The 16104-nt window shown below is 33.6% G+C and overlaps 1 protein-coding gene across 1 annotated transcript in view; it reads left to right on the top strand.

Annotated features, from left to right (window-relative positions):
- LOC123687695 (N-acetylneuraminate lyase-like) overlaps nt 1-16104 on the top strand; it is a 27639-nt gene continuing 11535 nt past the window's right edge. The window contains exons 1-8 of the mRNA XM_045627094.1: nt 1-273; nt 362-559; nt 619-677; nt 5499-5575; nt 5632-5777; nt 5829-5997; nt 6055-6200; nt 11164-11335. Coding sequence (XP_045483050.1) covers nt 52-273; nt 362-559; nt 619-677; nt 5499-5575; nt 5632-5777; nt 5829-5997; nt 6055-6200; nt 11164-11335 — 1189 coding nt within the window. The 5' untranslated portion in view covers nt 1-51. The remainder of the gene's footprint in view (nt 274-361; nt 560-618; nt 678-5498; nt 5576-5631; nt 5778-5828; nt 5998-6054; nt 6201-11163; nt 11336-16104) is intronic.

Consider the following 16104-nt stretch of genomic DNA (forward strand, 5'->3'; position numbering starts at 1 on the left):
GTTAGGTTTTAAGCAAAAATATTTTGAGAACAAATAGTTCATGTTTGAAACATGGAAACAAGAAAAGTTTCTTTGAAATATGATATACCAGATGAATCGGAAGATGACAATGTAATTGGAAAAACTGAAGAACCTCAAACTGCTAAAGATTTATTTGCGGTTTTTGCCCCAGACTCGGATAGTGAGTCTGAAGCTGATATCGAAGAGGATAAAGATTTCACCCCTTCCAACAAAAAGAAAAAACTTGCCTCCACACCAACAAGTGGTAAAAAAGTAGGTAAAATAGGAGAATGTATTTACTGAATATCTTTTAAACTTTCATGAAGATTTGAATTAAGTTCTATATTCAAATCTTTTTTAGAGATATTTACAAAAATACCAAGCGAAATGGAATGATGTACCCAGTTTCAAACCTTGGTTGTCACCCAGTGTACATGGGGACATATATTTTTATTGTAAATTCTGCAAGAAGGATTATAAATGTGGAAAATCTGAAATTTTAAAGCACATGTCGTCTAAAAAGCACAAACTGCATATACAACCACAATTAAAAGTTCATGTGAGTGTTGAATAGTCTGATTTTTCACCAAGTCATTGTTTAACTGATAATATTTTCAGAAAAAATTTTCTTTTCGTGGATTGCTCTGCCCTGTTTTCACCCCTTTCAAAAGGACAAAGTAAGTACTAATTTATAATTTGAAATTACAATGAAAAATCAGATAAGAGTGGAAAAATAATTCTTTCTATAAATTGTTAGATAAGAATTTAGAATAGGTATATGACCTTGAAACCCTTGAATGATAAGTGCTTTCCAGTCAGGTGCATGTCACCCCAGGACTCGGCGGACTAGGGCCTCACGCCTTCGCTATGACAGAAACGCGCCAAAACAAAACTGTCAAATTAAACGTAAACACACCAGCGTTCTACAGCTGTCTCGTACTTTATGCGAAGTACTGGTCTTCTTTCTCTATCACACCTGTCAGGGGTCGACGCCAACAAATTCGGGGGGTGGGGGGCTGTGCGTTGGGGGATAATGGAAGCGAGGGCTAGATGCTCTGTTTACTGGAACAGTAAAAATGCGCACTGGTACGCTTCGGCACTGTACCAAGGAGGTCCAAACAGTGACTGGAAAGCACTTATTATCCAATTTTCTATGTATAATGGGCAGCTACATTTCCAGATTGAAAAAGCGTTTAACAAGTAAATACTCGTTATTATTTGCTAGGTTTATGTCCAGCTTAAGAGACCAGTGTTCTGTGTAAGTAATAGATTTGGCTCTTTTTCAAGATATTAGCAGATAATAGATAGATACTTAAAGTTATAGATCTATTACTGTAGTAATATTACTGAATTATTACTATAGTAATAGATAATAGCATATGCAATACTAGTAAAAGTAAAATAATAAAAAATGACACTCCATTGTAAAGCGACTGTAGATAATAGTATATTCTAAAACAAGTTGCAGAATGGGCTCCTATTCCAACACGAATGCGAAATTCAAAAACGAGCGACGAAGGAGCGAGTTTTGGAACGCATGAGTGTTGGAATTGCCTTCTGCAACGAGTATTAGACGATATTTTCTCTATTTCAGTCAAGTTTTGCGAAATATTGTCGAAATTCAATGAAAAATTCAGATTATATATCCTAGTGACTTTTGTATTGTATCTTGGCAGTTGGTGTGACTGTAACGAAAGTTGACAGATTACGGAATTTGAATATGAATCGTATGTTTCGAATTTAGACATAATTTACAATTACACATTAAATTCGTGAATTATGTCTGACGAAATCGATTGAACACTACCAGAATTATGAGAATTTGCGAATATGTAGAGAATCATTTCTCTATATCCCCAAATTATATTATATTGACAATTATTGACGTTTGTTGAAATTTGATAGGATTGGAAGTCAGCATAGACAACCACAAAACGAAAAATATATCTGAAAACGATGCTGTAATGAGTTCATTACAGCACTGTTTTTTAGAACTGTAATGAACTCATTACGATACAGAAATAGAGAAATAAAAATATTAAATTGGCAGAAATCTAGGTTAAGAATTAACCTAGAATTCATTAGAATTATATGCTGTCATTGAAGGAGAGTAAACCTTTTTCAACCTTCAAAGACCTCATCAGTACCACATGACTCAACATCGATGTATCACATAACTCATCCAACTGAATATAAACTATATTTGATTCCGATATTTATTCAGTACAGTAGACAATATATATAAATTTTTTACCACTTTGAATTGCTCTTGGAAATATTTTTCTGTAGAATCATTCGGAGTGAAATTATTTAGAAAAAAAATGAAAAGAAATGAGGACGAAAAGGCAGAAGGAATAATAATGAAAGATATAAATTGTAGACCTGTAGAAAATGGAACAAAATAGAATATTCAAACAAACTTGTTAAAGTAAAATGAGAGAGTATTTACATAAAGGTCATAAATTGTCCGTTTTCTTTGGTTTTATCTTATCAGAAAAACCAATGTGTTTGAATACTGAATAAGTATATATATATATATAATCTGTATCCCATTTGTTCCCAGTCGGTGTATGGGTTACTGAATAAGTAATAGTAGAATTTTCGCTGATTTTAGTTTTCCTCAGTTTCCGAGATTAAAATTCATTTCCATTTAAACTCATTTTTTGACTATTTGCTTCCGTGAAGTTCAGAGTGCAGTGAGCCTTTTCTTGGTGAATTTCTGATACAAGAACTAGATTTCAATGAGAAGAATCAAGCCTCCAAGTTGGAAGAAATCCTTGCCACACTCCTTTCCTCTGTCCACTTGGAATCAGGAGAACAGTAAGAATTCAAATACGAAATTCCCGTTAGGATAAAATATTTTTCTTGGATGATTCTTGAATTTCCCGGTCTGTAATTGCGCCTTCAAACAAATTATACAGTCCACCTCAAATCGTCAACAGTCATTCTATAAAATTAGAAGATTCAAAAATAGAAACAGAGTTCTGCAGCTAAAGTTGAGGATAAAGGTCTAAATAATTATTTATTGAATGACTTTTATAATTATAGGCATCATTCGGAGATCCAGAGAAAAAAGAGTTTCTTTTTCCACAGACTTAAGGGAAATATTCCATCAAATTAGGGTTGGGGAATCTGCCAAAAGATTTTCATTTAGAGAATATCGAAACATCATTTCAATTTTCAAATAAAAGTTATGATTTTTGTAAATAGTAAGATACAGTAGTTCGAAGTTGTTTAATATGTCAAATTAGTAAGAGTAATCCTAAAAATGGATTACTTCGAACCTATGGAGATAATATTAAGAATAAACAGATATAAGGAATATGGAGTCCTTTTCACATGTCTTTCCATTAGGACTCTTTATCAAGATATTGCAGAATCACTTTCTAAAGACTTCTAGTCCTAAGGATTCTTTTTAAGGAGTGGTCAACCAGCTATGATTTGGAGCGATAATGATACAAATTTAAAAAGTGCGTAGAAAGAATTCAAAATGCTCTGTGAGGAATTGAAACGGGAAGATCCAGAATTATTGGTAAAGCATATTGTAAATAGTAGCACTTCAAATTCATGTGATCTCGAAAGTTTAAACCCAAACCATTTCCTTATTTCCAGGTACCTCAAGTATAATCAAACCACCTATCTATCCCGAATTTAATTTGAAAATTTTAGTAGACATGCGAAAGCAATGGAATTATTTTCAGAAATTAGCCAAGAGCTTCTGATAGAGAATATTGTGCAACAAGTGGGGAAAGTCCAAATTTTCTGACGAGTGTGGAAGTTTGTGGCACGAGCGCCGCAAACACACGAATGAGAAAACGAGTTTCTGTAATGTTGCACTCTATACTTTTCCTACAACTGCACAAACTAAATAATTCAAGTAATGTACCAAATTCAATTCAAAATGGCCTTCGTTGACAGTATCTGTTCATCTATTGCGTTTCCATGGAAACGACGTCTCAAAAACCCAATTTCATTGGTCTACCAAGCAAGGTGTGGGCAAAGTGCTATGTGAAAAAATATTTCTCACAGTATGAGCAATACATCGTTTTGAAATTCTGTAAGCTATGAAGAACACGCCAGTTTCCATAGCAGTTATAGGAAAAATGAAATATCATTCAATGCTGACGAAAAGAACTAATTGGTATCAGGAAGAAATAAATATCAAAGTAGAATATGTCATCATTGTGATGGATAATACTCTAACGCAGACCGATTGGCCATTAGTAAGAAATGTTTATATCTATCCCGGAAAGTATGGGAAGGCGAGGTTGATGGAATTTAAAATGGCTACCTTTTGAAGACCTGGGGCGAAGATATCTCGCTTATAATTTACAGAGATGTGTAAAGAAGAGCTCTAACAGAGGGGTGGTAGAAATGTTGAATCTATAGATCAATTTAGTTTCAGATATAAGAGTTATCATTTAGAGTCGTTATGGTTTGGAATGGACAGCCGAATCGGAAAAAATGGTAACTATACACTTATGTGCAAAAAAAAACAATAAGTTATTTGGTAAAATTTGAAGCCTCATAGTTTTCTTATTTTTAGCTCAATTTTCAAAACTAAGATAAAATTATTAATTTTGATTTGCATATATGTATATGCCTGGTGTAAGTAATTCTTTTTGCTTCAGGTTTGTTGATCACCCTTATACTGAAAATAAAAATAAATATGACATTTTGTTAAATGCTGGCGTATTAGTCACTATACAGGTTTAATCAGAAGTTGAATAAGCCATGAATAAAAAAAAAATTGGAAAGAAATGGATCTTGATCAAAATTGTTAATTTGAAAAAATTTTGCCACTAAATTATTTCACAGGATGTTTCCAACAAGTTTAACAACAAACTTCTGATTAACCCTTTATAGAGACAGCATTTAACGAAATATTGAACGTGCTAATTGAAATTAATGATTTTATCTACAGTTTACTGGAAACATTTTGAAAATTGATCTAAAAATAGGAAAACTATAAGACTTCAAATTTTACCAAATATCAACTTGTTTCTTTTTTTTGCACCTGAGTGTATATGTATACTTGGTTACTTCGTTTTCTGTTATATGCAGGGGTGAATGAAAAGTAAGCTTTTATTAATAACGATGTCTTAATTTTGAGAGAAATTACAGCACTTTACTACTGTTTTTGAATAAGAGATCAATGTTTTGAATCGCAAATCTCTTAAAGCTAATTTCAATGGATACATTGAAGCAAGAGTACAAACATTCCATAAAAAAGTTAATTGTATTTTCTATATGTTTCGGAGATTGCTTTCCTTCCTCATTTCATATTATGTAGCTTTTCGATATAAGCTATTATTTTGAAGGAATCAATAAAGAAACCATGTAATATCGAAGCATTTGTTATTCGATCAAGATGTAATCTTCAAAATATCAACGATCTGCAATTATAGTTCAATAATATGCAAATAGTTTGGGAATCTGAGTTCATCTAGAAATCCAGATATATTCATACCTATTTAATAAGTTAAAATATTTTATAGAGCAATGGAAGTGAACTATGCTGTCTTGGCCCAGTATTCTAGTTTTCTAAAAGCTTGTGGAGTGAAAGGAATTTTATGTAAGTTTTTAAATACAAATATGTGTTGATAAGCATTATTCTCTTCTCAACCCTAGTGAATGACCAAATTGGGGAGGGAATGTCTTTGACTGTGCAAGAAAGAAAATCTTTAACTGAAGAATGGGTGCAGCATTGTGAAAAAAATGGACAATTTTTAATGGTTCAGATAGGTGGTGTTCCCTTAAAAGAAGTTATAGATTTAGTAAGTTTTTCAATAAGAATTGAATGATTTTTCAATTTTTTTTTATTGTAGGCTAATCACTGTGAAACTAATAAAGTTGGTGCTGTAGTATTATTACCTGACCTCTATAACAGACCTAGAAATCACTTGGATCTTGTGAAATATGTGAAATTAGTAGCCGAAGAAACAAAGGATATTCCCATTTTGTATCATCATCATCCAAAATATACAAATTTTGATTGTAAGTGATGTAATTGAAAATAAAGTACAGAATAATATTTGACAATTTTTTTTTTAGTGGACATAACTAATTTTTTACTTGACATTACTGGAGAAGTTGATTCCTTTGTTGGATTAATACACAGTACAAATGATCTTCAATCAGCATTATCCAGTCTTCATGTGAATGAGAAACACTTTACTGTTTTTATTGGTACAGACGAGGTAAGTTAACATAACTATTCGAATTCCCAGCTTCTCTTTTCTTATCGATATTTGTTTCCTCAAGATTTTAATATTATTGAACTGATTGAAAAAAATTTCGAAATTGAGTTTGCTTTATGAAGCTTACTCTATTTATTTACAATATTCTATATTGCATGAGTTGGATGTTGAATTATCCTGAATCTGAATTACCTTTAGATACTCTTTTTTCATTAATTTTCAATCTATATGTAACACGAAATTTATTCCTCAACGATCTGATTTCTTTTGTCCCTTTGTTGGATTAATACACAGTACAAATGATCTTCAATCTGCATTATCCAGTCTTCATGTGAATGAGAAACACTTCACTGTTTCTATTGGTACAGTCGAGGTAAGTTCACATAAATATTTGAATTTCCAGCTTCTCTGTTCTTATCGATATTAGTTTCCTCAAGATTTTAATATTATTGAACTGATTGAAAAAATTTTCGAATTGAGTTTGGTTTATGAATATTTTTAGAGTCTATAAAACGCCTCATATTGAACGACACGATTGGCGAGCTGAATCGATTGCGACCCACCACAGATTCAAGGTCCTTTCTGATCTTGAAGATTGAAATCCGTCGTAGATCCCTGTCCAGGATTACTGACGAAGCCGTATAAAAAACGGCATAAGAATTTTTCCACCTTCTGCAAATCATAAATAGCGATCAAAGGCTGTCACTTCCATGACGTAGAGGAACGTATGAATGATGGCTTATTTATAAAATAGAATTATAGATCCGCTGCTGGAGGTTCGGCAAGGCGTGTCTGAATCCGGCGCTAGACATGACAGCATGTGGAGACGTCGGTGCAAGAGTGCTAAGGGAACGGGCGTCTGTCGAACAGAATGCTACGATTCCATAAATACAACTTTCTGTAAGAAAAATGACATGAATTTCTGCTGAAGACACTGTAAAGACTCTATCAATGTAAAAATCATACGCATTTGCTATGTTGGCAAACATGGAAGAGCATAAAATTAGCTACCAACAAAGGCTGTTTGCAGAATTTCTTAGAAACTACCCTGAACTCCAAGTTTCTGAGCAAAGACTAACTGACCAATTCATATTGAGAAATAAACTTGTACTCGACGTGAGACTGAACACCATAAAAAACGAAGACCGAATGAGGTCACAGAACAGAAACCATACTCACAACGGAGAGGTAATTGAGAAAAACAATTAATGCGACGAAAACCAGCATAATCAGTTATATTCTGTAATTTCAAATCGAATAGAGATGTTATGGATCGAATAGAAATGCAACAGAATCGTTACGAATTGGTATTCTGTAACTCAAGTAGAATTACTCTAGATATCAATTACGAATTACATTTGACGATAGAGAAGAATTAGATACAGAATACCAAATTTGGACGAGATAGAATTGAAGCACTTCGATATCTCAGATTACGATCCCATTCGTTCGTTTCTATTCGAGCTACAGAATTGATTTTCAATATACAAATCAAATAATTACTGAAGAACTCAATAAAGAAGATTTGACGTCATTAAGAGGCGAGAAACACAGAATATATATGCTGTATTGGTCGATAATGCAGAAGAAGGACAAGAAGAGTTGTTGGAACAATACTCAGCTACTAAGATAGATATTAATTGTAGCGGATAATCGTTCCAACATCTTTATCATATAATTCGAGGGCACAGATCCTCTAAAACGATCTATTCTGCATAGACTGTGGACATCAAAAGAACTTTCACATCTTCTGCAAATAACAATCAAGAAGTTTATTCGAAATTTTTTTCTACCAAACAGAACCTCGAATCATTCAAATTTAAATTCAAATTTATTCTGATTCCAATTAAGTACATGGTGCCTATGCACAACTAAATTATAACATTACACTGGATATCATCATCGACGATCGGTAACTCATCTAAGCGCAATGCGCTTGTGTTATGTAGTCCCCGCTCCCCGACGAAATTAAGCACCAAACCTATCTGAACAGAAAGCAAAAAAAAAGCATATTATCATCTACTGTGCAGCCTTCACAATAACATTGGGTAAAATGCCAATACTTACCTAGTGAAAACTATACAGGGTGGCCATTTGAAAACGAAACAGACGAGATTACAGACGAAATAAAGTTTTTCGATAGAAATGCTCGGACAGGTCGATTTCTGTTTCGAGGGGGACAACTTAAGATGTAGGTTACGGACGCATAACGCTTCAACCCTTGCTACTACAACCCTCACCCCCAAATTTTGAATAGGGAAGATGGGGTGAGTGATACCTCATTTGAAAGGTATTTTTATACTGATTTCAGCACAGTAATTGTTTTTTCATTTTATGCATTAGTTCTCGAAATATTCTTAACTAAGTATTTGAAAATGAAGTGGTGTTTTCATGGCACTTGTAGTGTTTTGTGAAAAATCGACATTTTGAGCTTCAAAACAACCATGACTGTGGCTTCCTTCCTAACTAACTAACGCATGAATATTTCGAGAACTAATGCAAAAATGAAAAAACAATTACTGTGCTGAAATCAGTATAAAAATACCTTTAAATTGAGGTATCACTCACCCCATCTTCCCTATTCAAAAATTGGGGGTGGGGGTTGTAGCAGCAAGGGTTGAAGCGCTATGCGTCCGTAACCTACATCTTAAGTTGTCCCCCTCGAAACAGAAATCGACCTGTCCGAGCATTTCTATCGAAAAACTTTATTTCGTCTGTAATCTCGTCTGTTTCGTTTTCAAATGGCTACCCTGTATAATTAACCACATTGGCAAAGAAGAAGAACTCTAAACAACTGAATATTTCTGAAAAGAGTTTAAACGTCAAAGGCAACACGATTTAGTTGATTAATAGTGAACTGTCAAAATCTGGAAGGAACGGTTAAACTAGTGGAAAGTTTTTCGAAGAATGTAGGGATCGCATTCGGATTAGAAAAGTTTAAGCTTAGTGTCATGAAGAATTCATGATGAACCGATCTTCTTTCAAACGGACACGAGATAAAAGCCATGAAATCGGATGATCTTTACGAATACCTGGAAATGAAACAAAACCGACAAATCAAGCATCAGATAATGAAGAAAGACTTAACAACTGAGTTTGCTAGAAAAATTTAAAGAATTCTGAAAACAAACCTCAATAGATATAACCTTACAACACACAAGAACCATTTCTACGTGGCAGAGTATGTTGAGATTGAGCATCTTTATGTATTGACATACAGATGCTCAACCTTAACATACTCTGCCACGTCGAAATCCTATGAAACTACTTTAAAGAAGGAAGTACGTTGAATATATCAAACATTGTGTGAAGCAGACGAATCAATGACTTTATAACATAAAGACCATGTTTCATACTACCACCACTCAATCCCAGAAAAACTGCATAGATGAGAGGAGATGCCCGCCCCTGCATGGAAGACATTTCGACAAGGTAAACAAAGTAAACTCAAGAAGGAAATTCTGCAATCGCATTGGTATTGTAATTGATTTAGAATGTGGACTGTATTTATTTATAAATTCATTGAACAGAATAACAATTAAATGGCCGGCGATATTCTTCTCGTCGGACTGACAACATCGATTGCACGTTCTCATCAAAAAATTTGAATACATACCTACTAAAAATTGTCGGCGGTCGCCGTAGGCTTGAGATTAGCATAGTTGCCGCTTCTCCACGAATCATCCATGTCCCGAGTGGATGTCAAAATTCAGGAAACGAAAGAGAAATTCGATGCAGTAGGGAAGATACTCATGCAACCGTATTAGGAGCGATGCAATCTGAAAAAGTGCCATACTTCAAGTACCGACCGGAAACCATCTTGGATAACAACGCTATGAGATAGTATGGTCTTACTGACAAAACAATTCCTCACAACAGACCTGATATATTATGACGTTAGACGTCAGAAGACAGCAATTCTCGTCGTAGTAGCAATTCCAAATAACAACTCGTAAAGGTCGAAAAAATTTCAAAATATAAAAACCTCGATTTTCAGATAAAACGCCAATGGAGAATGCTTTGACCGAAAAGTATCCCAATTACCATATCAACTACGGGAATAATACTTAAAAACCTCGAGAAAGAACAAGGAATCTGTATTCTAATTAAATTATGTCCGTATGGTCGTTAACACGACAACTCTCAAACACAAAAACCTAAATTCTTGACATTTTAAGGAAAGTTTTCGATTTCGAGTACCACAGTTAGGTTAAGTTCAAAATTTTATTTTCCTGATGATATCAAAATCACTAATTCGATCGCTATGAAATTTTGCATTTTGATGTAAAACAATCTTATTCGTATTAATGGCTTTTTCAGAACCAGACAAATTTCAAGAAGAATATAGGAAAAATACTCAATATATTAGTGACAACATATTCGGTCGAATCGAAGATTTTTCACGAAAATATAGAATAGCAATTTCAAGTATCAAAATTTCGTATTAATCGCGTCATCAAAATCAGACTATATTCAAGCAGAATTTCGAAAAAAAAACAATAGTTCCATGACAACAGATCCGACCGAATATATAATTGCACATTTTGGCTTTTTTCCTGGCTACTTCACAGTTCATTCTGTATTTTCGATTGAAATACCATTTTCTTCAGAGCTTTAATAGCTATCTATTCTTGCCAAAAAGAATGTGTTGGATTGATTTGGTAATTTACTCAAGAATTAAATCGGCACTAGGTCAGTTACTAATCTTTCATCGTTCATTTATGTATGCCAGTATTGACATACCAAAAAAAAAGTAGTAAAAGTGCAGTTTATATGAAATTCATGCAACACAAACATAAATTTCAGAAGAGCCAGTAAATAAAACAAGATTTGGGCGTTATGTCAGATTTTACATATTCAATCAGGTTTCGTCATATTTCATAACACTTAATTTGCAACCACCATCTCAGTGTTTATGCTATGGCAGATTACATATTATATTGACCGTAATATTTGATTTCAGGTGATTTTAGGTGCTGCTGCAAGTGGATTCTCATGTATAATGGCAAACACTTCAAATTTATTTGGGAAATTAGTTGAAACTATATGTTTTTCTTCTACAAAAGGTGAAATATCAACAGCTCAAAAGACGCAAGCAGTATTAGCCAAGGCCCTTTATCGTATTTTTTCTTATGGTGAGTAGTTTCAATTTTTATCTTGCAGATTTTCACGGAAGTAACTCCAGCAATATATCATTCGAATAAAATATTCATATGATCTGTTTCTCCATATAACGGGTTGCGTTTGAAAGAAATTCCTCGGATATTCAACTGTGAAATCCTTTTATATGAAATGCGAATTTTTTAGCGATAACACATGAGAACATATTATGCTCATTTCGTTGCGATTTCAGTATTTCTCGAATTTTCAAAAAGAAATGGTCGTAAACGATAGAATTATTATACACACTGATGACGGATTTATGTACAAATTAAAGCATGTCCGGCCGTAAAAAATAACTCCTGAAGACCTTAAATATTGAACATTTTCAAGGTGAGTTCCTATCTCGAACGGTTAATTTTGTTAATGGACAAAATCCGATTAAAGGTTCCCTTATACACAGGGTGTTTCAAGTTCGACTGCCTATTAGACGTTTCTGGGGAACAGAGCCTATTTGAAATATGAAAAATTCGGAAGATGATAAAGTTCTCGATCCCTATTCCCAAAACTTCGACCCGTTTATACAAGAATTTTTTTTTTCATTTTATTTCTTGGATATTGAGATTTTTATTGTCAATCACCCCTTCCTAAAATTATTTCGTTAGTCCTAATAGTTTTTATGATATAAAAAAAAACGAAAAAAAGAGAGAATTTCCATAGTCACTATGTGAATTATTTTTCCACAAATATCCTATGCGTAAACTCGATTCATTTTTCCGAAGAAGCATAATGCAGGAATATCGTGCATCTCTTGAACTTGGGAAATATCATCACAGGGTGTTTCAAATATTGTGCCAAAAATTTTTTAACAAAATTTGATCATAACTTCAAATTAGAGTCTTTTTTTTATTTTTCACTTGTACATTATCTGTTTATTTTACCTTAGAAGCGGTTGCTATAAATACACTCATAACGCCCTAGGACTTTTTAGCGGGCGTTATGGATTATTATGCCCGCTCGTTGTGCGAGAAGGAAAAGCTAAAATGAAATTATTTATTTCCCAGAATTTTGGTTCTACTACAAGTGACAACTAAACAAACTACAACAAACAACAACAAAGTCTAATTAAGATTAAATGTGCAGTTTTCGAATTTCCCGGAAAAATTATTTACTATTGAATCTTCAGATTTTTTCGAAACCTCTGAAGCGAAAACTTGACTACAACTACTTGGAAGTTCTCTCACAAGAGAACCACCTGAAAATTCATTAGAGTCTATAACCGAATTCACAATCATCGTCGATACTTTGCCACAGATGCACTCTTCCATCTTCCGTGCATTTTTAAGGTTTCAACGATGCACCGGCCTCATTTAAAAGAGTTGCTGAAGTCCGTTTCAAACAATGTCCTGTATATGCCTTGGCATTATCCAATTTTAGTTATTTGGCAATCATCGAAGGCACACTTCCTATGGTATTTTTGCCAACAGGTTGGACGGTGCACCGACCATTTCGGAACGTGAGGAAAAATCTGAGATTCTTCACTCCACTTGGTCTTAAGGATATATATTTTCTGACCAGCACCAAAGCTCCTATTTTTTCTTCCTCTACAATACTAAATCCCTTTGACATACCGGTTTTAGTTTAGGGTATTTTAACAAGTAAACCGCTACCTTCTATGTCTTTAATAGACATTTTCACCAATTCATCTTTTCTTAGTCCTCCAAAAACACCCATTATCAAAACTACTTTATGTAATAGATAAATTTCATCAGGAGCGTCATTGATAAACGTATGAACTTGATCTGTCAAAACTTTGGATTTTTTTGGAACATATCCATTAGATTTCATTTTTAAGAACGCTACTAGCCGGGAGAATTGGGAAATATTGATATTTTCATTGACAATCAGTGTAGATTTCAAAATAGAATATTTCGTCCACAGGACAAAATTTTTCAGACTGAAATAAAAAAAAATTAAACACAAACAGAATGAAAATTAAAATAGCATACCACCTGTAACTCTTCAGTACTTTCATTAATTCATTCGATGAAATTAAATAAGTGTAGCTTTCTTAATGAATACACCTGTCACATATGAAGTAATTAGACATTTAGATTTCTATGATCACAGTGTTTCCCTACATATAAGCCTGTCAGGTCAGGCTGCCTCGGTAGTACGATGGACTGAAGAGTCGACCGTGGTGCCGAAAAGGTACCTGGTTCGATTCCTGGCTAGGTCATGGATGTTGTATATGTATGGTAGTGGTTAATAAATTTGAAAGAGATTTGAAGTGTTGTGTAATAATGTGTAGATGGACTGGAATCCTGGCACAAATAGAGGAACAAATGAACAATATAAGCTGTCTGGAAACACATAAAGTGAAATACGTAGAACATAAATTCATAAAATCTCGAATAACTCTAGAATTATTGAATTTAGGGACATAGTCGTGTTTGAACTCTACCCTAATTTTTCCGCAGAATCCAATGCAATCATAAAAAAAGGATTCTAATTTGAAGTTATGATCAAATTTATTCACAATTTTTGGGACAATATTTGAAATACCCTGTGATGATATTTTTTCAAGAGATGTACGATAATCCCAAATCATTCTGCTTCGAAAAAATGAATCGAGTTTACGAATAGGATATTTCTAGTGAGAATAATTCACAAAGTAGTGGCTATGGAAATTCTCTCTTCTTAATTTTTTTTTTTATTTTGAAAAATACTAGGACTAACGATATAATTTGATAAATGAGTGATTGAGAATGGTAATCTTGATAATATCTAAGAAATGAAATGAAAAAAAAATGTTAAGTTTTGGCAACGTCGCGGATTCTGGGAAATCAAGACGTATGTTTTGTCAGATTAAGTAATGAGATGTATCGGTTGTCGGAAAGAAAAGTTAAAGTTTGTTAGTATAAAGTTTTCGGTGTTTAATAAAACGGTTTTGATTACATTCACGGACATTTTAAATATATTAGGATTACAGTTCATTAGAAGGTCAGTTTGCATTGTATAAGTCTCCCATTTTGTTCCATTTCAATCCTTTATACCCTGTTCCCTTAAATCGTTATACAGTGCGGTGCTGTGTGGGAGCAGAGAACAGTTTATATTGTTAAGAATATTTATAACATCATTTTTATTGGTTCAAATAGGGAAAATGCAACACTTGTTGGTCCTTCGAGCACGGGATATTTGAACTTTAAATCAAGTTTCAGTTACATTTATTTTGGTTTCAATCGGTATACAGAGTTTCGGAACTCTCATTTCATTCTTATAATTTCATTTGGAAATATTCATTCGGTTTATTTTGTTCGTTCATAAGGTATTGAGCGAAGTAAAAACGTGCGGTAGTTTTTTGTATTTTTTCAGCGGCTGTCGTATACGATTCGGGTCCCAGAGTAAGCTTTGTTGTTAAGCGTACACAAACTTTTGTGTTTTGAATACTTATTCAATTCGCCGTTGAGACTCGCGGGGTTAGTTTTCGAGTATTCTGCGCACTTGACTTTCAACACAATGGGTGGAACGTCAACTGAACGGAAAATGAAGATGCTTATTGCTAAGAAAGAATCTTTATTTTCGATACTGCAGAATTTATTGGATTTGTCAAAATCATTAACAAGTGAAATAGCTAAAACTAAATTTTTAACAATGGTCAGTTCAATTATTTCAACAAAGAATGACCTACCGAAAATAATAGACGATATAACAGAGCTCAGTTTTTAAATCAATGATGAGTTCGAACCAGACTTCAATATATTTAGAACGATTGATGAAATGTGTTGTCACATTCAAGTTTCAGCTGCTAAGTTGGAACGAGAACAAATTCAGAAAGATGTTTCTTCGGTTAATGTTGATCCTCAGGGAAGTTCGGGATTGATACGTAATCTTCCTACACTTCCGAAGATTGAATTTTCGGGAAATATTAGAGAATGGGAAACCTTTTATTCAATATTCAAGAGTTTGATACATGAAAATAAGTTACTAACGGATACGGATAAAGTTAATTATTCAGTAGGTCGTTTGAAAGGATCTGCGTTGACTATTTGTTCTTCATTGGCTCCTACTGATGAAAATTATGAAATCATCTGGAATTTACTTGTGGAAAAATATCAGGATAAGCGCGCTCTTGCAACTAATTATCTTTGCCAAATTTTAGAGTTCAAATCGATACAGGGTGAGTCATCTAAGGGTCTCAATATATTTTTGGAAAAATTTGATGGTGCGGTACAGGCTTTGAAGAAGCTTAAATTAGATGATATGTCGGACTTCATTTTAATGCATCAGGCCCTTTCTAAGCTTGATTCTGATACGGTGAGATCGTTTGAAATGAATATTCGGGGTAAGGGAATACCTACCTATGAAAATGTGATTAATTTTGTTAAGGAACAATCGAAAATTTTGGCTCTAAATCACCAATCAACCACTAGTAGAGGTGATAGCTATAATACTCGTAATTCGAAATCCTTTTTTTTGTACATCAAAATAATTCTTGTATAGGAATGGATCGGTCGAATATATGTATTTTTTGTAATCGGAAAAATCATTCGTTGAGTAAATGTGATAAATTTAAACAACTGTCGCCATCCAAACGATATGCTACAGTAAACACCAGAAAACACCACTTCTTACTACATATGGGACGTATACAGGGTGAACTGGAAAAATATCCAAATTCGAAATCGGATTCGAATACAAATACGTTGGTTTCAACCAATAACAATTTTTGTGCTACTGCTTTGGGCGATCGGGATACTCATACAGTTTTATTGTCGACGGTTGTGGTAAATGTTTTGAACGG

Source organism: Harmonia axyridis, chromosome 1, assembly GCF_914767665.1.
Source record: "Harmonia axyridis chromosome 1, icHarAxyr1.1, whole genome shotgun sequence".
Taxonomy (NCBI): Eukaryota; Metazoa; Arthropoda; class Insecta; order Coleoptera; family Coccinellidae; genus Harmonia; species Harmonia axyridis.